A 27,083-nucleotide genomic window follows, 5' to 3' on the forward strand; every position below is an offset into this window, starting at 1 on the left:
TTTTACTTTAGTAATTTTATTATCAAGTATTGCTACTCTTACTGTGAGTAACTTCCTTAAGTTACATTATGGGTAGAGTATCCAGAAATTTAATTAAACTTAATTATCCAGAAATTATTCAGTGCACTAAATAAAGAACAAGGTTGTTTTAACCAAACAATATCACCAGACACAGACACATTTAACATTTTATAGGTTCTGTATTGAAAAGAAAAAAAAAGAGTTGGAAAAATGTGTTGTTATTTTGTAATTATGGCGTTTATAGAAAATGTTTCCACATATCTTTATGTTTTGGTCTGTCTAATGGTGCAATTTTTAAATATTAAATCATTTATCTTTTGATCAGTTACTCAGTACTTGAGTTGCCTTTTTACCAAGTACTTTTTTGCTCTTACTTGACTAATTTCTTTCTACATTTTACAAGTAGTGCTACACTCTTACGAGTGCTATACTTGACTAGTATGTAGCAGGAGCAGAAAGAAAAAAACTCCCCTTTAACAGGAATAAACCTCCAGCATATTTGAGAAGACAGATCAAACACACACAAAAATTATTATAACACTCCCTTTTGGCAAGCATTTGGAAAATTTGTTTATTTCGCTACAAGTGTAAGAAAAAACACATTGTGGGCTCAACAACAGAACTGACTTTGTGGGTTGCTTCAATGAAAAACCTGCCAAATCCTCTCTGCCTTTGCCAAAAATATTATTCTCCCATTGACTCATGCTAAGTGTTGGACTGGTTATATTTGTTGGTTCCCTTTAAATAAATAAAATATTATACTCATCTAGAGCTTTGATTCTCTGAAAAACAAATGAGACAAACACTTCCCAATGTACAACAATTTTGGGGGGGAAAATAATCTGATTTTATTCACGCCTTTAAAAAATTTATATTAAGCAACACATAACACCCATCTTCATCTTTATTTGCAATACAGCAATACTGTTCCGTTTTGAAGTTATAAATGTTGTTTTTAGTACGTATACAAGAAAAAAGGGAGAAAGCCTGTCCTTTCATGTTATTTTCAGGTACTACAACGTAGTAAGTTTTTTGTTGTTCAAAACAAAACTTTATTAAACGGTAGAAATAGACACCGTTAGTGTCCGTTAGTGTAAGTTACTGTTGAACTCTTTCATGTATGGTTGCATTGCCGGTATGTATTAAGTTTGTAACTTTGTAACATTGTTTCTGTBTAGCGATRGCGCTYTAATGTGTTGTTTTAAGGTAGAGTATGTTTATGTTAATTAGATGCGAGGTTATCGTGAGGTTATCAGGTGCGCAATTGGTAGCCTAGATGTACGCATATAGATGTGATGATCGGTAGAAATTGAATGTAGTGTATTTTATGCTGCATATGATCGCATATTTACTGTATTTTTTGTCTTGATTTCAGTTTTACCCTTTTTATTGTCATTAAACCTGCTGACAACGTCCTTCGGTCTTCAGAGTCGAGAAAGGCATTAGAAAGCCTTTGCATCAGACATGCACCAGTAACGGCACAAATACATTTAATGATCTGACCAGCTGTTTGCATGTCTCCATGCAATCATAATGAGTCTTTATATCTAGTTACCTGCTTATTCAATATTTGGTAGTTTTTATGAATTATAGCCAGAGAGATCAATCAATCAAAGATCAAAATCTGCAAAAAAAATAAAAATAATAATAATGTATTGGCCTTTACAAATAATAATAATTTTATATCAGACAATGAATAAATAAATATTATTAAATATTGCAGTTTTAATTTATAATTTTTCACATCTATGTTAAGAAATTGATATGACTCCTACACATCGTCACATTCCTAAAATAATGGCCCAAGTCATTTTTAGCCCCCCCAAAAAAATCACTTTTGGTAAAAAATGACTGAGACCATTATTTAATATCTATTTGTAGATTTATTTATAACTCTACATCTCAGCTACTCTTAATATTTATCAGTCATGTGTGGTAAATAATGTATTTGGTCAGATATAGAGTAACTGGGGCAGCTTCGTGTTTGGACCTCATGCTGTTTCTCTCCACCCTTTCATCAGAAATCCAGTTTTTATCTCCTCCCACCAAACCTTCATTGGCTCTGCTGATGGACGTGAAGCTGAAAAACTTCGGCTCTCAGCATTTTGGGTTTGGTCTTCGGCTCGCCGTGTTGGATTCATCTCAGGTAGAGCTTTCATTTCATTCTTCCTCATTTGGCTCAGCTCACTCTTAAGTGACTTTAAATGCAATAACACCATTTTGTACCTCAGACAGTCCTGTTTTTGTAGGTTAAAGGTCAACAGAGCCAGGATGCTGTTTGCGTTTCTTCTTCTGTCCTCTGGGTTTTTCCTGGATCTGGTGGTGGGTACTGCAGGTAAGAGACGCCATCGCTTCAACACAAACTGCACCAGTTTAACACATTTGCTGTACGTTACTGCTGTGGACAGAAGAAAAACGAGTTTGTTTTTCTCTTGACCTATGACCCCGGTCAAGGCATTTTTCATTCGGTGTGGTGGCAGCTTCCCTTTTCGTTCTCTGCCAAATCCCTCATGTTTCTCCACAGGATGTGGTCCAAACTTCTCAAGCTTGACAAGACTTAAATACATGCACTGTCAGCTCGGATGAATATCAAAGTTTAGCGCCGCATCCTGTCCAACTCTTGTGGAAAAACGGAGAGGGGAACGGGCCAACTGACAATCTCGCAAAATTGGTAATAAATCGAGCCTTTGATGAGAACAAAGACGCTCTGATTCAGAGAGTGACAGGGCCTAGAGGAGCCCTTATGACGTGTCATCTTCTGAAAAGGAGGATCTGATGGTTGTCAGGATCACCCTGTGGTGATGGATCCCCATGGCCTTGGCCTGGATTCAGGCTTTTGATACTCTTTGTCTGCGCTCCCATCAAACACTGCCATGCCACTGAGGCTCTGTAAATTAACACTCTGCTCTAAATAGACTGCAGAGTCTACTTTCAGGGGAAGAACGTGGCCAAATCTCCAGGATATCGGAAGCACTTTGTGACTTTTAAGGACCCCAAATCCCACCTCAGATTAGTCAGAGTTAAGCCAGCTGGTCAAGTGGTTTATATAGAAAACATTTAGTGACCAGAAGTGAAAAATTAAGCAGGATTAGCTTTATGACTGAGGTGTTTACTGTCTCTTACCTATGCCTCTTAAATTATTACGTTTATGACGTTACCTCTGCAAACTTTATCAAGATTGTATGTTAAATAAACACATTTGTGATGTAGAATAAAACGGACATGATTTTTGTATTTTTTCACACTTAAGAATCAGTCAAGTTTGGTCTGTGTGTATGTGTGTCTAATGCCACATACTACTTTGTAGGAAAACCTTTTACTCAAATTAAAAAGGTTTGTTTTAGAAGTTCAGTGTTTTTACCAATTTGTCGTTGCAGTACAGCCAATGTTGAGTCAGATTTATTTGTAAATCACATTTCAGCAACAAGGCAAAGTGCTTTACATCATAAAAACACAAAAATACAAAGTCATAGAGCACACAGTCAACAAGTGAAACATAGCATTTTGTCAAGTTACACATCAGATTGTTGATCAATGTTTCATTTATTCTGATACAAAAGCAACTCTACACCTGGGTGTTTTTAAGTCTTGATTTTAAGGAACTCAGTGTTTCAGCTGTTTTGCAGTTTTCAGGAAGTTCGTTCCAGATTTGTGGTGCAGAGAAGCTGAATGCTACTTCTCCATGTTTGGTTCTGGTTCTGCAGATCAGAACCAGAAGACCTGAGGGGTCTGGAAGGTTGCTATGACAACAGCAGATCTTTAAAGTATTGTGGTGCTAAGTCGTTCGGTGATTTATAAACTAACAGTATTTTAAAGTCTATTCTCTCAGTGTAGGGACTTTAGAACTGGATTGATGTTCTCCATCTTCCTGGTATTAGTGAGAACATGAGCAGCAGCGTTCTGGATCGGTCATCAGTAATCAATGCGACTAACAATAAGTCGCATGGATGCGTTTCTCTAGATCTTATTGAGACATTAGTCTTCTATTTCTGGAAATGTTCTTCAGGTGATAGAAGGCCAACTGTTAGATGGAGACAGTCTGTGAGCTTCAGGTTTTCAAGATTTTCAGTTTGATTCAAGTCTGAACTTTGACTAGGCCATTCTAACACATAAGTACGCTGTAATCTAAACCGCTCTATTGTCGCTCAGGCTGTGTGTTTGGCTTGATGATCTGCTGGAAGGTGAAAATCCACCACAATCTCAAGTCTTCTGCATCCTCCAACTGGGTTCCTTTCCAGTCTCCTCTGACCTGAACACCTTCTTCTACATGTTTCCTGTTTTTCATACAAACTCAAGAAAGACGTTCTTCTTGCCACTTTTCAATTAAGGCCAGAGTCATGGACTGCACAACCAGTTTTTGTGTCCACAGATTCTCCCAGTCTGAGCTTTCTGTCTCTCTTCCACCAGGACAAAAGGCCTCTCAGTTTCTCCTCTAATGCTCACATTTCCTGTCAGTTTTCTTCCACCAAAATTGACAGGAAATGTGAGTAAAAGCATAATAACACATTCGAATGTTAGAAAAGAACAGAGCGTGAGATACTGTTTTATAACCAAATCTTGCTTTAAAGACTCCATTTCTTCACCACTGACCTGTCTGCTGTGCTCCATGATTCTGTTTGCTCTATAAGGTTTTCTAGGAAAACCTCTGGAGTCTTCACAGAACAGCTGTATTTATAATGGGATTATATTACCCACAGGTGGACTCTGCTTACTAATTAAGTTACTTCTGATGCTGCGTTCAAGTTACCGTGGAAGTTGGAACTTGAAGCTGGGTTTGACGTCAGACCAGAGGAAACAGTGTCAGGATTTCAACATGGCGACGCCCGTAGACGTTTTTCGCAATACTTCTTACCACCATTGTTTTACGCTACATATGCAAACGCCACTATTAATCTATTTGGTTTTAAATTGTACGTACTTCATGTGCGCACTCCTACATGTGTACATTTTTACCACGGCTTACTTTTGTTGATGCGTGGAGCGGCTATATTGAAATACAAAGCCAGTCTTACTGGGGGTAGCTGGAGTTGCTCCCACTTTCCCAGTGGGAAACTTGAACTTCGGAGGGTTTTCCAGCTGGAAAGTCAAAATTCCCAGCTCTGACCACAACTGGAAAGCAGCATTAGTCAACTGGTTGAATCCTTTCTCTTTATTATGCACTAAAGTACTTTGTGATGGTCTCTGACATAAAATCCCAATAAAATACTTGAAATCTGTTAGTAGTAAGACACAATGTTTAAGGTTTACTTATGAATACTTTTGCAAGGTACTTCAGTTAAACACGGTTAAAGTTTAAGAAAGTTTCATCCTTTGAGAGCTACAGAAGAACTACAACACTGCAAAAACAGAAAGTCTTACCATGTATTAGTCTAGTTTCTAGTTCAAATATCTGAGTACACCTAAAATAAGACAAAAATAACTGATAAGTAACATTTCAACAAGATATGTGAGCTTGTTTTGAGGCTCTAATTATTTAAAATTGATTATTAAAAGTATTAGTTCCATTGGCAGATTATTTCACTTATGACATGGGAAAAATGTCTTGTTATAAGTGAAACAATCTTAATATTAACCCTTGTGTCTACAAATGGGGTCCAACTGACCCCATACACGTAAAACTTGTATAATTTGCCTCAGTCCTGCACGCACAAGGGTTTAACAATTATTGATTTAAAACAACCTTCCAGATTTTGCTGAAAAGTTACTTGCAAGTTAGTTTTGCCTTACTTCAAGAGTACGGAGGTATTTTTACTAGAAACTAGACCAAAAATAAGATTTTGTGCTTTTGCAGTGCGCTCATGTTTAATTCAACCTCTGAGTCTAATCCCAAATTAGATTATGGCACTGTGTTGTTGTTTTATCACAATCTTTGCAACTACTAACCTAACATACTACACTATCTAATTTATTCCATATTTCCTCTTCCAAATCAGCGCAATCTGAACTGAGAATCACAACCATTAAGGTAGTTGGTCTTCCTCTTTTATTTCAATCATTCTGATCATTAAACAAACGGGGTGCAGGATAAATGAAGTTGTGTCTGTATGCATTACCAGCAAGATCCATATACAATGTCCAAAGGAGGTCAGCTGGAAGGCTTCTGCATGGATCTGCTCTCTGAAGTGGCCAAGAAAGTTGGACTCAAGTACAAAGTGAAGCTGGTGAAAGATGGCGCCTACGGCCGGCAGGATGAGAGTGGGAACTGGAACGGGATGATTGGAGAGGTGGTGAGAGGGGTGAGCACCGCAGCAACCATTAAACCAGTCAAAACACTTCACAAAAGAAAAGACATTCATCGATGTTTTCATTTCACAGGAGGCAGATCTTGCGATTGCGCCGCTGACTCTGACTGCAGCGCGGGAGAAAGTTGTGGGCATGACCAAACCCTTCATGCAGACTGGGATCAGCATCCTGCTGAGGAAGGACATCTCAGAGGGAGCGGGTTTCTTCGACTTCCTGTCGCCCTTCGCGCCTGAAACCTGGGTCGGCATTCTCATCGCCTACATGACTACTGCTGCTAGCATCTTCATAGCTGCCAGGTTGATAACACCGGTTTATATTACCTGGTATTACTAGTTTATGCCGTCGCTAATATCTGAATTGTTGTTTGTGGACTTTGTTGCAAACTTTTACCATTGCCAGCGGTATCAATGTAGGTGCTATTTTGATAAGTGTTTTTTTTTCTTATGGTAAATACAGAGTGAGCCCAGGTGAGTGGAATGAGGCTCAGAGTGAGAAAAACAGGTTCAGTTTCCTCTACAGCCTGTGGTACGCAGCTGGAGCTCTGACTCTGCAAGGTGAAGCAAAAACAAGACTTATTAATTGGTTAACTGTCACTCACTAATAGCTTTTTATTACATTTTTTTTAAAAATCAAGTATATTGTTACATATTATGACTGTTAATAAATATTTACTAAGAATATTTGCCAGAAAAGTTACTGGTATATTAGTTTAGTCTAATTTTAAGTATACTGAGATACTGTAAAACTGGACCAAGAATACTTGGTAAGATTTTGTGTTTTTGCAGAACAGCCATATTGAAGCAATATTTATTTACTCTGGTGCATCTCAGGTGCTGGTCCTCACCCTAAAGCCCTTCCAGGACGTGTCATCTGCAGCAGCTGGTGGCTGTTTTCTGTTGTTCTCTTGGCTTGTTATTTCTCCAACCTCAGCTCCTCCAAAGCCTCAGAGTCCAGTCACCTGTCTGTGAAAGGGTTCGAGGACTTGGCCGGTCAGGACACGATCGAGTACGGATGCCTGGCCGGTTCCTCCACTCTTGCTTTCTTCAAGGTGAGTGTGGCCTGGCGTTGCTGGTCTGCCCCGTTTGGACTCACTGGAAATGTTTCTGTTTCTTTCCTTCACCCAGAATTCAAACAACCCAGTATACCGCAGAATCTACGAACACATGGAGAGAACGCAGAGCTTTGTGTCGTCTGTGGACGAGGGGGTCAAACGAGCAAAGGACGGAAGCTTTGCCTTCATTGGAGAGTCTGTTTCTCTGGACTTGGCTGTAGCGCGTCATTGTGAGCTGGTGAGAGTGCATGAGGTCATTGGCATGAGAGGATACAGCATCGCTGCCCCACTCGGTAAGGATCATCCTCTTAAAATGTCATTCATTTTGATTTACCAAATGTTAATCAAATATAAAACATTAAAGGTGACCTACTATGCTTCCTTGAGCAGGCTAGGATAGAGCTATGGGACATATAGAAAATGCTTATCACTTTTTTTGCACAAAATCATTCTTAGAATAGAGAACATGCATTTCTTGCAAAAATGCAGTGTGTATGCTGTAAGTTGAATATATTAGTAAAAATTGCAGAAGAATTTGAAGTCGACTGCAAAAGACTTGTAGAAATTTAAGAAATAGTCAGTAATAGAAGAATAAAGCAAAAGCCTGTAAAATGCTAAAACTGTAGAAGAGGAGTGAAGCTTTTCAGTCAATGCAAAAATTTCATCCAGAGTATTAGAAATGTGTGCAGAGCAATGCTTACAAAGCTACGCTGTAAAGTTCCAACAGTTTATAAGCTAAAATGAGCTGAAACGCGAAAGCTAGCTAGGGAGCTAGCTTTAACAGGAAGGAGGGTTGGCACTGGGGTTTAAATGGGGTTTGGAATTAGGTTTTGAATGAGGGCTGCACAGTGGCGCAGTTAGTACTGTAGAGCTCTTGCCTTGCAGCAAGAAGGTACTGGGTTCGATTCTTTCTGCATGGAGTTTGCATGTTCTCCGGGTTCTCCAGTTTCCTCCCACAGTCCAAAAACATGACTATCAGGTTAATTGGTGTCTCTAAATTGTCCCTAAGTGTGTGTGTGCATGGTTGTTTGTCCTGTCTGTCTCTGTGTTGCCCTGCGACAACCTGTCAGGGTGAACCCGGTTTAAATTGGAGTTAGAATTAGGGTTAAAATAAAAGTTTCTAACGTTAAAGTTAGAATTAGGGTTAAAATAAAAGTTGGAATTGGGGTTAACATTAAAGTTGGAATTATTGTTGGAGTTAAAGTTGGATTTGTAAGGATTGGAATCGGGGTTGGAAGGAATGAATTCCAACCCTCTTTCTAACCCTATTTTCAATTCTAATTCATAATAATATATTTTCTGATGCCTTATAAAAGTAATTTTTTGTACATAAAAATAGCCAAACAAAATAAAAGCATGAATTGATATCTTGATATAAAATGTTGCCTTTAATCAAGGTTCCCCGATCATAAAGAACCTCAGTGTGGCGATCCTCCAGCTTAGCGAGGCGGGGGAGCTGGACTACCTGCGGAGCAAGTGGTGGGCCAGCAGCTGCATAGCAGACAAGGCCAAACCTGCAGCCGTGCAGCCGCACAGCCTGAAGGGCATGTTCCTGGTGCTTGCTCTAGGCCTCGGGCTGGGGACCCTCCTGGCTGTTCTGGAGCTCACCGTCAAGAGTCGCAGAAAGGCAGCCGAAGTGCAGGTACGAGCCAGGAGGCAGTAGCTGCGTTTCCATTACAAATGTCTGCAAACCTGTATTCTGCAAATGTTGAAAAAACATAATTTTGAGGTTTACATTAAAAGAGAAAATAAATGTTAAGTATTTCCATTGCAGTTTTGCAAAATATGTCTATTTTGAAAACCACCTCATCCCAGTCCAACAACTTTATTTTTATTTTATTTTTATCAAAAGACGTGTTGTTTTCTAAATTGCTGTGTTTCCATCCATCAAATGTGTGTAATTTCATTCTGTGCACTTTTATGGTTTATGAAATCGCAGCTATAGTTTCAGATGTGCAGAGTTGTAAAATTACAATTTCTTCAAGAGCTGAACTATTAGAACTAAATGAAATCACAAAGAACTCGGGTGATTGAAGGATTTGATTATCTGAGGATTGTTCGGATTTTAGTCATCAGTGAAATTATTTGCTTTGTTGCTCCTCACTCTGATTTCTGCAGAAGTCATGCTGCGCCGTGCTAACCGAGGAGCTCAGTCTGCGCCTGAAGAACAGCAGTGCAGACAAACCCCAGGAGAACGCAGACAAAGAAAAACCATGAAAGACTCAAACGTTCTCTAGTCTGAAAAGTTTCTCCTTTTAAATGAAATCAGACGTAACTTTATAGATTTTTAAATTTGATACTAAACTTTTATTCAAAACAAAAACATTTAACCTACAGCTGGGTGATAAAATTATTTTTATTGCTATATTAGGCATTTTAATTCTTGGAAAATCAGTATTTGTTTTCTCCAACACATTCCTTGGTTTTCCTTGTTCAGAGTGATGTTAAAATCTGCCATCTTGTTTGACAAGCGCTTTAACATCTTTTATTTCAACTTGAAATTCAGAGCTTGAAATTCATCTTTTCTCAGAGAAAAGCTGGTTGAAGTCAAAGCCAGTTTGTAAAACTACTTTCTGTCATTTGTAATTTCCTTTTAAACAAAAATGATAAATTTGATTTGGTATTTAAAAGAATCTGAGATTTCATTTTTAAACCCAGCTGTAATTTAACCCCTAAAACTCACAATGCTTTTTACTAATGGCTTCTAAATGTAAATAAGAATAATAATAAAAAGTCGCTGTTGGTTTTTACAAAAAAATAACTTTTAGTCCAAGTTAACATTTACAATCTGAAAATACAACTTGCATATAAAGCTTGACTACTAACTTAACAGTTTGCAAGCATTTCTGTACAGTTGGCAGCAGCATCATTTGATTTCAGCAGTTTCTTTTCACAAACAATGTCTCACAATAAAAAGTTCATTACTGCAAACAGTCCAGCTACACTAGAAAAATACAAGTTTGTATTTTTGCTCAGGCTTCCTGCTTTTCTTCTTTCCTCCATTTGTTCCTTCTTGTCGTGAACGTTGATGTCTGTGTTTTCTTCAGTCAGAGTCGTGATCTGATCAGGAAAGGAAAAGGTGAAAAGCCAGGATTAGGAGTGAAAACTTTACTCTTGTATCACTGCTGGTGTTTTTACACTGCAGCTTCAAGTGTTGATATTTTCTTATGAATGACTCACCGTCAAAGAAGAGCGGCGATTTACAGCGAATCTCCTTCATCCTCTGGTCGAACAGCGCCTTCATCTCCCTCTGCAGCGTCCCCTCTCGCTGTTCTGACCCGGCCGGCGGCGGGCGGCTGGGCAGAAACTCCAGGCTGTCGGTGCTGCCCCCGCTGTTGCTGGATGAGCTGCCGGACAGGCAGAGGCCGTTGGGAATGCGCCTCACCTGGCTCTGCTCTTGCTGCCAGAGGAAGGCAGGCTTCCGGGTCACAGCCGGCGTCTGGGGGGAACAGGTCTGTTTTCTGGGGCAGCTGTGTGAGCGGGTTTTGGTTCGTATCGGGGTTGACGGCCGATTGGACGCTGGCGCCTCTAAGGTGCGTCTGACCCTGGCGGGGGACGATGGAGGGATGAGTTTAGAGAGTTTGGCTTCAGGCGGTGGCAGAGTGTGAGACTCTGGGGCAGAGTAAGGTTGAGGTTCTGGATGGTGTTTAGGTTCAATGAAAACCTCACTGTCCTCCTCTGGTTCCTGCTCCTCTGGCAGCTCAGGGTGCTCCGGTTCAAACCTCCTCACTGCGTACTGCTCAGCGCAGCTTTGCAGCACAGATTCATTCTCAGAGTCCCTTCGATCAGCTTGAGGTTGGCCATCAGGCCCAAGACTCTCCGCCAGAGAGACCTGCGACGGGGTGTCCAGGTCAAAGCTCTCCTCCTTCACGCAGGGTGCCGCCCCGCTGCTGTTGTGAGAGTCGGTGGAGGACATCCGGCTGAAGAAGCCTCGCCGTGTCTCTGGAGGCTCGTGGATCTTCACCCGGTGCGCTCGCCTCACAGGCTCGCTCATCATCCCCCTGTGGAAGGCAGCTTTAGCCGCTGGGCCTTTCACCACCGGAGACATTTCTCCATTTCTGCTGTCCTGAGACATGGTGTCCAGATCCCGGTTGAAAAACAGAGCACGTCCATCTTCGGAGGACTGGACAGAGACGTCAACAGAAGGGTGTCTTTGATGGCCCCTCATGTGCTTCTGAGCTGCTTTCTGGATGTGTTTTCTAGCTGCGTGCATGGCATGAGCAGGCTTGATCTGTTTCACAAAGAAAGTTCTGTTCAGGACTTGAAGATCGTAAATAATACGAAGGTTAATTTTAAAGGTGACCTTTATGCTTCCTTGAACAGGTTAGGATTAATCCATGGCCTATTCAAAACATTTTATGCACAAGATTATTCTTAGAGATTTTAGTCTGGTCATTTCAAATTATTTTCATGAGTTGTTCTTATCATTAAATCCAAATAGGTTGCTGCTGGCCACATTCCCCAACTCAATGCTTACACTCACAGGTGAAAATTGATGCAAACAGATGCACAACTATGCAACCGTACATCTTTGAAAAGCAGAGGTAGAGCCTTCTGCACAGCCAACATAAATGCAGCCAGTGATTTCTGGATGGTGAGTCAACAACAAAACACTCGTCTTTTCCAGCAGCCATTGAAAGCGATAAAACCAGATGATCAAACGTGCTGGAGATTGACTTGGGTTGCTAGGTGACGGGCAGGGCTACGCTCGGGTTGCTAGGAAATGGCGCAACAATTGGGAGATTTTGAAGCAGCTCATTTTCCAGTCTTCAAAAAACATGAACTTATTGTCAAGAACAGCTGATTGATTTTTTTAGACACTTGGGCTATTTATAGAAGCAGTTAATACACAAATAAAAAATGTGCAAAAAGTGAATGTTACATAACAGGTTCCCTTTTGAGTAGCATACCTTTCCTGTCATGTCATTAATGCCAACATGAACAAAAATGGACGACTCTGCCATTCCCTCCAGGTAGACGTGCCGATAACCTGCAAACCCAATCAAACTGGTTATGATCTTTGTCCTTCATCTTCTTTCAGAAACATTTTACAATCCAAGTCTGATATTATATTTGCTCTTTTACATCTAGATTTTATTAGAAATTTATTTTTGTGAAGCCTTGGGGAAGTGAGACTGGAAAATCACACAGAAAATTTTGAGACTCATGTAATCACCTTCTAGTAAACGAAGTGTGGGGAACTATTGGACAATAGACTTTGCTAGTGGATAAAAGTTCAGACAAACCTCAAAGACAAAGATCTACCTGCTAACAAACGGTTTATGAGGTGTGTGAGGTAAAACGCTGCGTCCAGGAATTATGTATCAGTTTTACAGAGAAGAATCCTGGAGGTTAACAAATAAGGACAAACAAAGTTTTCAGGTTTGAAACTGAAATAAAACATTATATGCCACCATCTCTACTGCGAAGCATGGTGTTAGCAGCATTATGCTGCGGGGGCATTTATTTGGGCAGCGTCTGCAACATTTACAATCTAATGAGCCATTTCTGCTCTCAGGTCAGTCAAATTAATTTTGTTTGGAGCCACGACTTTTTGGAGAAAATAAAACTTATAATTTTAGATAAATATCTAATCTAGGACATTATAACCTATTTTTTCTGTTTTCATGATTTAAAACAAAAGACTTTTGAAAAAGAAATTCATAGATTCCAACCTAATGACAAGAAAAACGTCTAAAAACAAATTACGGGAGCTTTTAGAGTCAATCTTTGTTGAAATTCAAAGCAAATGTAGCAGAAAACCTGCATTTGTTCATATGTCTATGGTAGAAAATAGTAGAAAACACCTAAAAACAAGTGTACCAATATGACCTGAGGCTAGGATTTCTGATTAAAATACTAAGATATGCATAAGAATATTTATGAAAATGTAATTTTTAAAAATAAGCTAAAAAATGTTTTCTTTGTCATTATGGAGTATTGTGTGTAAAAATAAAAAAATGGAAAAAGAGAAGTGCTGTGAATACTTTCTGGATGTTTGGCATCTTTTTTTGTTAATCAGAATAAAAGAATAAAAGATAAAATACTTCTCACGTTAAACTTTTACCATTGCAACAAGAACAAGAAAACTATCAGAATGTGCAGTGAAATAAATTACAAGAACAGAAAGGAGACAAAATTTACTAAATAAATATTTTTACATATTCTGGCAAACAAATCATCAGTACACTCATGTAGATTATTACAGTTACTGATGTTTAAAGTTACTTATGATGGCTGGTGCATTTCTCCAGACTGAGACTTTCAGCAAAAAAAGCAAAAACAAAGAAAAAACAAACCCAAACATTTCAGCTGGGTCTGATCTAAAACTGAAACATGAACACCTGGATAAGCACCTCACGCCCACAGAGTGGAGGACCAGCGATGCTCTGATGCTAGTTCAATACAAATATGTCATAGAGCATCGTAAAGAAATATTTTAAATACAATAAATACAGAAATAACTAAAGCAGGTTTTTGTCACTGGGACAGACACTGATCTTCCTTCAAGGTCACGTCTTAATCCCCACATTTAAACTCCAGTCCAACTGAGGAGATTTGAGCCGACAGCCTACCTGGCATCATGCTGGTGAAAGCCACCGTCCTCTGGCCAATGAAATCCCGTCCAATAGGATCATGATCCCAGACCTGGAACCTCACCAGGGCGATCTGAGGCATCAGGATGCTGAAAACCAGGGTCTCCTCCCACATCGGATTGAAGCCTACATGACAAAAACTTTCAATAAATGTGAGAAATGGACGTAAAGCGACTTAGACAGGGAGTTTCTGCGCTCACCGTTGTCATCAACCACTCTGGTTTGCTGCTTGGAGCAATCGACAGGCAGACCGATGATCTCGACTTCAACAAAGGGATCGATTATCTGAAAAAAGGTCAAATCAGAGGTAATATTTTGTTAATAATTTAACTCAGATTGGTTGTTCTGGCTCTTACTTCTCCTCTGTCTCCAAACATTGAGTCTTTGGGTTTGGGAAGTTGCTGCCCACTGATGATCTTTAGCACCAGCTGAGTTTTTCTGTGTCCTGGCAATGGATCCTCTGTCATCGGGTTAAAGGCAGCTGAGAAAAACCAGAAGCATTTAGCCACTCTTTTGCATAATCACATTTATTTTTCTATTTATACACATCCATACCTTTACACATGCACTTAGGCTTCAGAATATATCCACAGTTTCCATTGCTTGAAAACTTGGCTCGGTTCAGTTCAAGCATTCGGCCTTCTGTTTGGTAATTCATTGCAACTAGAATTAAATAAAAACATTCAAAATAAACATGGAGACCTTCTGGTAATATCACACAGCCTTTAAGGACATGTACTGTGGCTTATTTACTGTTATATGCAGAGAAGAGAGGTAGAGTACCACAAATTCAACAGATTTTTATTCAAGTGAAAGTAAAAAGTAGCCATCTAAAAATTTATTGAAGTAAAAAAGTATTTGGTAGAAAGGCTACTTAAGTATGAGTAGCTGATCAAATTATCAGTAATTTTAATTTAAAAATTACATCATCATATATATATATTATATAAATTTAAGTGGAAATTTTGGTATTTTAAAGATCAAAATGAAAATAATGTGTATAATTAACATAATTACAAAATAACACAATCAGGCAGTACAGCATAACAAAAAATACTCCTGAAAGTTTTTTTTTTTCAAAACAGTTACTGAAATAAATAAATAAAACTAAGTACATGTAACTACCCAACTCTGGTTATATGGTAAGTATAATTTACATGATTATTATTCAATTCAATTCAAAACTACTTTATTAACCCCAAGGTGAAATTAAAGTATTATTAAATTATAAATAAATAATAATTTATAATTCAATAATTATCTATAATTATTCAATTTATTATTTAATTATTGACTGAATTAAAAATTATTGTACATAAAAGCAAAAAAGTAAAGCGCCTATCATGATTTATTTTTGAAAAAAGGAAGTGTTTTATTTTGAAGAGTGCTTAACCGGATATGGTTTTGTCTTCCGTTATTTTTTGTTGCTAGGGTACGAAATGTCCGTTGCCGTTTCTTGTTCAGTAAAAACTGAATCAAAAGTGTTCAGCATAGACATTTGAGCCTCCGTCATGACTGATTACGTAAGTTTTCACAACGTAACGGTCTACATCGATTACCCATATGGCATCCAGTATTCCAATATGGCTGCGGGTTAAAGTTGCTCGAGTCCACTCTGAAGTTCGACGGATAGACTCTGATAAGCTGGCGCTGGTTGAAACGCACCAGCTCGCCGGGTTTCAGCTGTAAAATCTGGTTCATTACAGTCTCGTTAAGAGATGACACCTGCCAGCTGCTCAGAAATCCTGCGAAACAGATCATGGGTCATTGTCGATAGAAGAAAGCGTATTTGTGCCAAAAACACTCAAAAGTTTTAGAATAATAACATTTGCTAGGTAAAAAACATGTACATTTTTGAAAAGTCGAAAATTTGCTGGTGTAAAATTTAAGGGGGACATTTTAATGGGAATTTTTGAATTTTGAAACTCAGACATTTCCAAATTTTTCTAGAACATTTCTGAGACTAATCTCAATCTCAATTTTTTTACTTTCTTGACCATTTTGACTATTCAAACTTAGACATTTCCAAGTTTTTTTCTACAACATTTCTGAAATTATTCTCTAAATTCCAGATTTTTTTTTTCTAGAACATTTCTGACTTTTGAAACTCAGAAATTTCCAAGATTTTTTCTAGAAAATTTCTCAGTTTTTTTGGGGAAATGTACTCATTTGTTCCTATCTACAATGGCCCCAGTATGCCATGATATAAAATACAGATGTGATGATATTCGCTAAGCGCTGCTGCGTAAAGCCTCTTTGATTTTTACCTTGTGTTTCTATTTCATGCACTCGGACAGATTTAGTGTACTTGACCAGGTCAGACAAAGCTCTGGAGAGTCTCATGGTTTTCCTTTTTCTGAAGAAATATTACAGAAACACAAATGTAACTTAAATATAAAACATCTTTTAAGGCTGATGCGTCCAGTTCAGGGACCTTACTTAGGATGGTAAACAATTTGGGTTCTGTCTCGGCTACTGCTGTGGTCTGATTCACCGTCAGACATAGCCTTGCTCTTTACACGTATTTTCTTTTTTCTCTGAAAACATGAAAGATAAATGAAACTTTTTCAAATATGATTTTTTAATGTTAAAGGTTATGGATTAGAAAATCTGAAGAAATGAACTGGCACCTTTCTTTTGAAGCTTCTTATGATTGATCTGCCAAACCGCCTCTTCTTTTTGGGCTGATTAGTTGATTCTCCACCGTTCCCAGGCTGAAAAAGTTCAATGCTATTTGTTAACACATCCATCCGTCCGTCCATTCATCCATTTATTTATTTCTTAATTTGCCTGTAAGTCGTTGTCACTATCATCATCATCATCATCTTCCTCCTCCTCGTTCCCTGTGTCTTCATCAGATACGTCTCCCTCCTCTGCATCAGGGTCAAGGTTTGCTGGCAGTTTCTTTCCCTGAAAAACAAGAATTTATTCTCTTTTTTTTCACACTTTATCACTTAATTTGACCTGTGAAATAAACAGATTTGCACCTTGATTAAAATCTTCCCTTTCAGAACCTCAGGTGAAGGCAGCTTCTTGCATTCCTGCGCGCTGACGTTGGTCAGGTCCAGTTTGTCCTGCAGCACCTCTCTCAGGTATTCTGCCATTTTTTTCTGCTGTGGCACAGTGCAGTGGTTCTCTATGGAGAGGATAACGGGGTACCTGGAGGAGAGTCATCATGACAAACTGAGGATTCAAAACCAACAGAACTGATATATTAAAACTGCACCATATATCTTTTATAAAGAACATGTTTTTCACATATTTGTTAAAACAGTCACTATTTTGTGGCAGTAGAAGACAGATAATCTGTGAAAAGATCCTCCACCGCCTCCCTGACCAAAAACAACCAGTTCTGGTTGTTCTCGCTCCTGGTTCTGGTTCTGCTCTGCATCCCCAGAACCAAACATGGAGAATCAGCATCCAGCTTCTATGCGCCACAAATCTGGAACAAACTACCAGAAAACTGCACAACAGCTGAAACACTGAGTGCCTTTAGCCCTTTCATTAATTAATTATGATCAGGATGTCAGAATTTTTTTCCAAAGTGTTTTTGATTTTCATAAAAAGGTGGGATGTTTTATTTTTGTAAAAACAATTTTTTTTCTAGGATTTTTTTCCTAGTTGATCAGTTGTAAATTTCCAAATAAAAAGTTATTTGGAGAAAAAATCAGCAGTATTAGTCTGTCTGCCATATTGGATTTAACAAGAATGTTCTTGCACTTGCAGTGGATGGCCAGTAGTTGGCACTGCATTGTATGAAGCACTAGTGTCCACTTCAGTGGTTTCAGTGCATAAAATCCACAAGAAAAAGGGTTAAATCTCGACCAAAAACCCATCTGCTTTTGAAACATTATAAATAAAATCAATATATCTGACATGTAACAACAGCACTAGACAGAAAGTAATGCTTCAGTTGTTAGTGAGTTCTGTGACTTTGTGTTTTTCTGAAGTACTCTGAAATGCATTGTTGCTGAAATGTGATATATACAAATAAACTTGACTGACTGATTGCTAAAAGTGCTAACAGCAGAAAAACTATTTGTCATGACAGGAAAACTGTTTATCTGCTGTCATTGGTGGCTATGCTAACTAGCCTTAGCATCCACAACAAGCTCTAGTAGCTGCAGAGAGCAAGTAGGGGAGGCGAGGGTGACTGACAGCGCTAAGGCCCGCCTCCTGCCTCTGATTGGTTGTTTCTAGGTAGCACTGGGAGAAAGCAGAGGAGCTACATTTTGTCACAGATTATCTGTCTCGTACCAAACTGTCATGACATAGTGACAGTTTCAACAAATGTGTAAAAAATATATACTTTCATAAAAGTTACAAAGTTGCAGCAGGGCTTACGGTGACTTAGTGAAGGCATATTTGTTAATCGTTTCAACAACGTCTTTGAAGAGAATTTTGGATGTCAAAGTGTAGCCGTGATGAATGATGGGTTCACCATCCGGCCCGTCCCAGCAGTCCACTGGAAGACGGGAAAAAATAACAAAGAGGTGCTGATGTTTCTGCAACGTCACGCAAAGCAAACACTTGCAGTGGCTTTTGCAGTCTCTCACCCTCCACGCAGCGGCAGCCCGCCTGCAGAACATAGGCGTACATTTCCACCCTGGACTGGGACAGCAGCTGGTCTCCAGTCAGGTAGGTGTTGTGCGACGTGGCAATAAAGTAATTAGTGAGAGGCTGCGTCATGTCCTGGTTCACCTGATTGTGCTCGGGGTTAAAGATGTCGCCTGCAGGACTTCGCATGTAGTTGGTGAAACCTGAAGGAGGAAGGATGGAGCGTCATAACGTGCATTTGCACACTGGTGGCATGTTCATGTTTCTGTCATTGTTTGCCTAAAGAGCAACGTGTACACACCGTCAATACCCAACACCGTATGCTGGAGGTTCCCAGGACACGGCTCAAACTTGGCCACAATGTCGAATAAATGCTCTCTGCTCAGGCCGCGCATCTAGACAGACCAAAACATAATGTGTTCACGTCTTCTGATCACTTAAAATAATGTTTTACTCTAAAGTTCAGCAGCAGTAAATGTAAAAATGCACTAAAGTATTGAAATAACTTAATATAATCTCACATTTGCTCAGGAAAGAAGAAGCAATCCATGCAATCACATTATTGTTTTACAAAAGTTATGTGCATCCATTATCGTCACCCCTAACTTTTTTTGATTAAATAATTTATAAACGACATATTTTTTAAATTTAATTCTTTAAGAGACACTCTCCAAGCTATTAAATTGAAAAAAGACAAAAAAATATATAATAGTTTTTAAAATGAGCCATATAAAATATTTTTTGCAAATTAATAATTACAAATAATATAAATTTTTTGCAGTTAATGTGACTATTAATTGCAAAAATATAAATAATATTTACATATAACAGATAATAAAAAGAGCAATAAAAGAACATTAATATTTCAAATAAAACATACATAACATACATAAAGTAAAAATTTGAAAATAAACATGCAAATGTAAGTTTTTACATTCTTATGTTATTAGAACAGTTGATGAAATTGTGAGATTCATTCAAATTAAAAGCTTAATATTTTATACAATTTGTGCTTTAATTTTTCAGTTTTACATTTCTTTTAGGAAATTTTAATTATTTTTAAAGTGAGTCCTAGTTGACCGAACAATGGGCTTCAGATGGACAAAATGACTGTGTAATAAAATATAAATATTATTAATTATACAAGTATTATATAAAAAGAACACAACGTACAGTAAATAGTAAACTAAAAAATTATACATTTGGAAACAGTGCTCACACAATGACACAAAAATCTTGATCAGTGTATTGACCCTACAACAGATTTTGAAGTGTAAACAATAATTTTAAATAAATTAAAAAAGACACAAAAAAAATAGTTTTTAAAATGAGCCATATAAAATATTTTTTTGCAAATTAATAATTACAAATAATATAATTTTTTTGCAATTAATGTGACTATTAATTGCAAAAATATAAATAATATTTACATATAACAGATAATAAAAAGAGCAATAAAAGAACATTAATATTTCAAATTATAATTTCTTACAATAATTTCAAAGTTGCATTAACATCAGTTGTGAAAGTTAAGACTGAATGCATGCATTTAAGAATTTAACATTTCAGTTGTTTTTCCTAAAACCAATGAAGATTGTGTCTCCTACATTGTAGGAAAACAAAGGTTTTCTATATATCACAAAAATTAAGAAGTCACACCAATTGAAGATTAAGTAAACAGAACCAGATGTAAAAGCTGGGAAAATTTATAAAACATTTTTCCCCCCCAGAACATCGTAGTTTAATTTTTCTAATCTTTTTTTATTTTTATTTTTATTTTTACCTTTTGTTCGTTTTCCAGAAACCGCGCGAGGTCGTGCAGATCCAGAACTTCTTTCTGGTTGCTGTAGGAGATCATGAGCAGGTAAAGATCTCTGCGTGTGGAAATCATCTTGTAGAAAGAGCAAAATTCATCGAAGCCCAGAGAGCCCTGGATCTCATCTGTGTCTGCTTCCTGCAACAGGAAAGTTTTATTACAAAGGGAATAAATCAGCAGAATAGGATATCTCTCATACACAGTTATTGTCGTCAGGAGGAATCCAGTTAGCTGCTGAACTAATGCAATAACACAGAGCAGTTCAGGCCATCTGTGGCGGCCATATGGCTTTCCTGCAGCAGTCCCTGGTCTTCTTCTGCCAAGTAGCTGAATAGATGTTTATTTTCCTGCGTTGCTTCATTTCATCTTTCTGCTGCTTTGATTGAACTGATGGCCAAACCACAGAGAAAATCTCTTGATGGGTTTCTGATTTCTGCGAATGTTCTCCGAACTCTGGCCTCGATTTTCCTCATCATTTTCCACAAGTATTTTGCCAACATCTGACTGAACTGAAATCAGCTGATCACTCTGAAGACAACTTTCATATGGTGGCAGCATCATGCTGATGGACAGAGAACTGAACAAAGTCAGTCCTGGAGGGAGGCATGTTAGAGGTGAATAAAAACCTATACAAGGAGCCACCATGACATGGCTTAAATCAAAAGACATTTATTTATCAGACTAGCCTAGTCAAAGTCCAAACCAGAATCCAATTGAGATTTGAAAATATGTTTTCATTTATGCTATTTATTCAATCTAGCCAAACTTGGACTATTTTCCAAAAAAGTTTAATCTCCTGATGTTAAAGATACTTGAGACAAATCTTAAGCTTGCAGTAATTACATCAAAAAATAATTTTACTCAGTACTGGCCCAGGGAAGCCAATAACAAACACAGCTATCACATTTTTATTTCTAAAAAATATCTGAAAACCATTCAGCCTTTTTATTCTAATACTTTACTTTAGAAATACAGGGAGGGGGGGAAGAGGCTAAAGATTAGCATGTTAGCACTGCTGGTGTTTAGTCCTATTCACTTTCAACTAATGGCTAATTTCGGCTAAATCATTAATTTGATGTCAGTTATTTTATTATACATACTATAAACTCAAATCTTCCTAACTTTATAGTAAATAACAAGATAAATAAGGATCTGAAGTTGGGTTTACAATCTTTTGCTAACAACAGTTATTTTGTTAGCAAGAACGATCATTCAGATCGTTTTTTTTGCTAGCAAATATTAGCAAGCTAAATCTGTGTGAAATGTCAAAAACAATCCATCCTTTTTATTCTGCTTCACAATTACGTTCTACAAACTTTGTGTTGATCTGTGACATAAAATCCAGCAAAAAAAAAAAAAAAAAAAAAAGTACAAGTGGAAGTTTGAACACGGCACAAAGCGGAAAGCTACGACTACTTTTGAAAGCCACCACAGTTAGCCTACATGCTAGCTCATACTTTTTAACATCTGGCTGCTGCAGAACAATCAAATGCTCAAATATTCCTTTTAAATATGAGCATACATCTCTAGCTGTGTTTCTATGTATTAGAAAGCGGTGTAAATGTTCTCACTTGAAACATGTCCTTGACTTTCTGCTTGGGTAGATTGACATTAAGCTTATGGAGCAGCTGGTGAACTTCCCCAATGCTCAAGGTGCCGTCTCCATTTTTGTCAGCCTCAGAGAAGGTCTGCTGCAGCCATGTGCAACCGCAGTTAAGGCTCAATCAGAAAAACACAGCAGGATCTCAGCTGTTAATCACTGCACTGTTGGCATGAAGGAGTGGATAAAGGATATTGATCCCGGGTGCGCTGTCTGCGGGCCAGACTGTCTTCATCGCTGATCCCGGCCATCAGGTACTTGAGCCCCTGGATCCAGGTGCGCACCTCTTCTGCATTATTGGAGACCAGGTCCAGGGACTTGACTCGATCCCCAAAGTAAATACTGAAGCAGCAGTTTGGGTCGAAACGGTTTTCTGCGTAACGCCGGAAGATCTCAGATTTCTTCCCCTCACAGACCTCATGGATGGAATCGATGGATACTGGAGCAGAAAAAAGCATTCAGGTTTTCAGACCGATTTCACAAAGTCAGCAGAAAACAGAGGAACAGAGAAATCTGAAAGAACTCACACCCCCCTTGACTTTTTTTTTCACATTTTTGTTTATAATTCAGTCTGATTCTAAAATCAGTTTGGGGACAGTTGTCATAAAGAAAAATGAAAATAAGTTTTAAGACATTTTGTATACATATATACAAAATATACAACATTGAGGGCGCATTAGCCTTTGTTTTCCGTGCAGGCCTGTTTGCTGGACGCGTTGCATGCCCCTGACGCGTCAAACGCTGGAAATGCTTCAAATCGGCGTTAGTAGCAAACTAAAAAAATTATATTCTGGAATGCAGAGTTGAATTTAAGCCTGCCATTTAAAAAAAAAAACTATTTGAAAGTTACATCAGCTGATAAATAAATTTAAATTAAACAAGTTAACAAGTTTGAGAGCTTATATTTCCCCAATATTGGTGGCAGTCAACAGCAGGAAAATATCACACTATTATTTGTGTAACAACTATAAAAAATAATATATAAATCATTTTTCCATGTGTAATAGTATTTAGTTTGTATTATTCAATGTTATTTTAAGTACATATATATATATATTATCATGCTAGCTTGGTGCTCTGGGGGGCCCCCTGGTTGTGTGGGGGACCTAAGCAGCTACCCAAATCTTCACAGCCTTGGTTTGGTATTTATTTGAAACGCCTTTGCCACAGCAGCTTCAGCAGCTTCAGGTCTGCAGGCTTGGTGAATCTATCATGGTATTTTCTGACATTGCACATCCTCTCCTGCTCCGCTGAGCTGCATGGGGCGGAATTAGCAGACAGGCATTTTCAGGCCTTTCCAGATACAGTCTGTTCTTTTGGATTTAAATCTGGTAACTGTTCCTGAAGCCGCTCCTTCAAAATCCTGGCTCTGCGCTTCGGGTTAACTTTGTGTTTTCACCTCAGTCTGAGTTACAGATCTTTCCTATGGAACAGGTTTATTTGAAAAGTTTCATCACGTTCAGCAGATTTGATCACAGCTTCATAATGCCGCCACCGCTGTGCTTCACAGTAGAAATGGTGTTGGTTGGGTTATATGAGCACAGAATGTCTTTATCCAAACATGATGGTCGTTCCAAATATCTTTTCAAATACTGGAGAGCACAATACTTTTTAAGTTCTTCAGTGCAGTTTGTATTTGTTTTTATTGGTTCATTTTGTATTTTTGGATTTATTTACAGACAATTACTCTGACTTTAGAGGTTGGAGGTTGGTTTCTGCTTTGGTATGTAGGAATTTATAAAGAATTATAAAAGCTCCCCTACAAATCATCTTCAGTCAAATGAATTTACCACAGCTGAAGCTTTGGACTGTCAAGGAGCAAAAGGTGAAGTTGCGTGTACGTATTATTATTTTTGTTGTTATTATTATTATTTTTCCTCTTGTAAATCATCTTTGATTGTCCCAAAAAGCAAAATATAAATTTGATGTTTTGTTGTTGTTGTTGTTATTATTATTATTATTATTATTATTATTATTATTATTATTATTATTATTATTATTATTATTATTATTATTATTATTATTATTATTGTGATATTAAAAAGTAAAATAAAACTGACAATAAATAACATTTTTATTTAAAAGTTTGCTTTTCAAAAAACAACTATTATAGTTGTTTTTCAAATGACTTTATAGTTTCTTAATTTGCAAATTAAGATTTGGTGATAACATCCAGATTTGTCATTGTGTCTTCATGCATGTATAAAGCGTCAACAATGATTAACATTTTTGTTAATTTCAGGGGAAAAAGGGACTAAACTCATCTTTTTGGAACAACCTGACTTTCCACTTCTCCAAACACTTACATTATATTTTCAGTTTTCTGAAGTCTTGGTTTCACAGTCAACCGTGTTTCTAGCTCAGCTTTGTTTGGTGTTATAAAAAGGACTTTGAACTCTCACTTTTGGCCTTGTCGTGCTTTTTGGAAGGCCGCCACCGGATGCAGGACTTGTGCTCGTCCAGGAAGAAGAACCGGACCAGCCCTTTCTTCTTCCCCTTAAGTTTGGTCATCTGGGTGCCGGTCTGCATGGTGCACATGCATCGCTCCACTGCAGGGGCAAAGATGGTAAAAAGGGTCATTTTCTGTCCCTCAGAGAGAAAAGCATGGAAAATAAATGTGATGCACTGACAGAATAATGACAAAATTAAAGCTAGATTCAGGTGTTGTGATCAAATATGACTGCAAAAAGTGTAAAAATCCACCTTTGTTAAAACTGATACTTGGTGTAATTTGTTATATTTACATTATTACATAATTTTGTGTTTATATCCATTAAACACATTTAGTAAATAAACCAAGCATGGTCTGTGTCAAATGCTTTTAGGAAGCTGCTTATATTGATAAAATAACAACAGCAGATTAAAGTTTATATCGTCTGACTAGATTTAACCCTTTAACACCAAATATGTCATTTTTGATGATTATTTCTCTAAATATTTTCCTAAAACAATCTGCTGATTCAAGTAAACCTATCACATAAATGTATACAGCATATTGTAGATACAGGGGCACTGCCAGGAACTGTGGGCCCCCTGATAAAAAATTTGTTTTGGCCACCCTGCGCAGCTGCTGTTACAATTTTTTGAGTCTATTTGACCCATAAAAAGCATCACAATTTTAAAGGCTTGCATCTGCCTTTGGTTCAATGCTGATAATTAGCACAATATTTACTGCTCATGAATTTAACATCCAACAGTCCACATCCAGTATGCAAGTAGGTTGTTTAATTTTTTCTATTAGTTTTAGATACTGAAATGTCTCTCCCCAGTCAAAAGCAACGTGCAACTGCACATAAAACACTCCAGACTTCTCAAAAATGTTATGTAGCTGCATTTTATTCAAGCTTAAATAAAAAAAATATGTTTTCTCCATATTTGTGAAGCTCTCCAAACAGGAGCGAACCATTTCATGCAGATCCAGGGGGGTTCGGGGCAAAAACGGATGTGTGTTTTTTGGTCTGGGAGGGGTAACATTACATTTTTACTGCTAAAAACAATCTTCGAAAATACAATATGATTAATTTTGTACTTGACAGGACCCCAATTTTTTTATATTATGTCTATGAACAAAATATAAATAATTAAATTGTGGAGGGCCCCTGCTGGTCATGGCCCCTAGAATCGTCATCACTTTTCTCCTCTTTACCACGCCGTGTAGATATGTATAATTTCAAAAGTGTAATATACTTTTTAAATTGGTAAATTTGGCAATCAATGCTTTTGGCTATGATGATTAAATGAATGCAAAAGTCTGACGTATTAAACAAGCCAATGAGTGAAAAATGATTTATTTTGTGTAATAAAACACATTCAATGCTTAATTTTGATCATTATCATCATCAGTAACTTTAATTATAAAGCGCTTTAACTGAAACAAAGTGTTGAATATCAGTAATAAACAAGAAAACATAAAGATAAAGTGGCAAAGCTAATTAAAAACTCAATTCAAAACACAATAAAATGACACAATTAAATAGATTTTAAAAAGCAAATAATTTTAAAAAGACTCTGAGTTTTCTGATGCTTTTTGTTATCAGTCACGTGCATACAACATTTTTGCTGCTGCATTTTCTCGTGGTGAGTTCAGGTGATGGTCAGGTCAGTGTTTTTGTGCGCCATGAGCAGGTAACCTTTGTTTGTAATCTGAAGATACATGTGACGCAACCTGGCACATCATTCAGGCTAATCCTAAAGGATTGTCTGCAGTCCATATGCTCATTATCTGCTTCTCCGCTTCCCTCTCTGTTGTTTGTGCAACTGACAACCCTTAAAGGTCACCTAAAAGCACATATCCAGAATATGTCCAGAGGATGAATTGTTCCCGAAAGGTTAGCGGAGGCTTACCTATTTGACCCAGCCTCCATTTGGGTTGTGCAACCACACTGCCGCCGATCCAGAAGAACTCCTCAGCCAGTCTGGAGACGGACGCTTTCTGCCAAAGTTTGGGCGAGCTCATGATGGAGTGGGTGGGCGAGTTGACGGGGCTGGAGGTCCGCTTGGTTTCCCGTTTGGCCCGTGACGGGGAGAACATCCCGGATGACCCCAGAACCTGGAAGGTGGTCTTCTTCGGGGTCGTCCGGGAGGACGGCGGCGGGCTCTGGCCCAGAGACGGCGGAGCCATCGCTGAAGGCCTGTGGTTCATCTCTGAACTATACATTTGGTTCCGGCTCACCTGTCCCATTCGCAAAACATGGACATACCTTCCTCCTGCCTCCAACAGAAAGCTTTAGTCGCACCGTGGTAGCAGGTCCTCCAGTTCCCATCAGTCTCCCCAGATGAGCAGATCATTCAGTCAGGATCCGGTGCTTCGTCCATAGGTTCCTCCTTTTATTTACTTTACCACCTGCAGAGTGCTCTCAGTGAGGAAGTGTGCAACTTGTTTGAGTCTCTAAATCTTCCTCAAGCTGTAATCCTGCAGTGAGGCTTCAGCCTGGTCTTGATAGAGGGATTTTCTGTGAAGCCAGTAAGCTCCTGAGGAGGGAGACTGAGACCAGAGGGCTTCACATGCTCAATGTACAGCTTAAAAATCTTCACATTTAAAAACCTGAAGATAATAAAATGCAAAACTAAGACTTGAGATTTAGGGTTTGTTAGGTGGTGTAAACAAGGTGGAAGTGTTTTCTCCTAAACTGTGAGTTAGGATTTCCCTCTAGAGGCAACAGGATGATGTGCAGCTCTATTATTTAAATGTCTCTCAAA

At 38.2% G+C, this 27,083-nt stretch overlaps 2 protein-coding genes across 2 annotated transcripts; one reads left to right on the top strand and one right to left on the bottom strand.

The window, feature by feature from the left end:
• Positions 1-1,082: 1,082 nt before the first annotated feature.
• On the top strand, positions 1,083-10,292 carry grik6 (glutamate receptor, ionotropic, kainate 6). The gene is made up of 11 exons (XM_008408635.2): positions 1,083-1,156; positions 2,043-2,167; positions 2,271-2,356; positions 5,955-5,986; positions 6,078-6,257; positions 6,337-6,560; positions 6,721-6,818; positions 7,095-7,312; positions 7,389-7,608; positions 8,713-8,957; positions 9,434-10,292. The coding sequence occupies exons 3-11, from the start codon at positions 2,293-2,295 to the stop codon at positions 9,530-9,532; spliced, it is 1,380 nt and encodes a 459-aa protein (XP_008406857.1). The 5' UTR covers positions 1,083-1,156; positions 2,043-2,167; positions 2,271-2,292; the 3' UTR covers positions 9,533-10,292.
• Positions 10,056-27,083, bottom strand: plch2b (phospholipase C, eta 2b). The gene is made up of 21 exons (XM_008408636.2): positions 26,229-27,083; positions 24,287-24,433; positions 22,080-22,323; positions 21,856-21,985; positions 20,252-20,422; positions 18,770-18,863; positions 18,468-18,671; positions 18,256-18,376; positions 16,899-17,070; positions 16,702-16,821; positions 16,542-16,625; positions 16,351-16,448; positions 16,179-16,267; positions 15,471-15,656; positions 14,467-14,574; positions 14,268-14,392; positions 14,112-14,196; positions 13,891-14,037; positions 12,226-12,305; positions 10,496-11,546; positions 10,056-10,375 (listed from the first exon to the last, which is right to left on the bottom strand). The coding sequence occupies exons 1-21, from the start codon at positions 26,563-26,565 to the stop codon at positions 10,359-10,361; spliced, it is 3,810 nt and encodes a 1,269-aa protein (XP_008406858.1). The 5' UTR covers positions 26,566-27,083; the 3' UTR covers positions 10,056-10,358.

The sequence above is a fragment of the Poecilia reticulata genome, linkage group LG5 (genome assembly GCF_000633615.1).
Source record: "Poecilia reticulata strain Guanapo linkage group LG5, Guppy_female_1.0+MT, whole genome shotgun sequence".
NCBI classification, from domain to species: domain Eukaryota; kingdom Metazoa; phylum Chordata; class Actinopteri; order Cyprinodontiformes; family Poeciliidae; genus Poecilia; species Poecilia reticulata.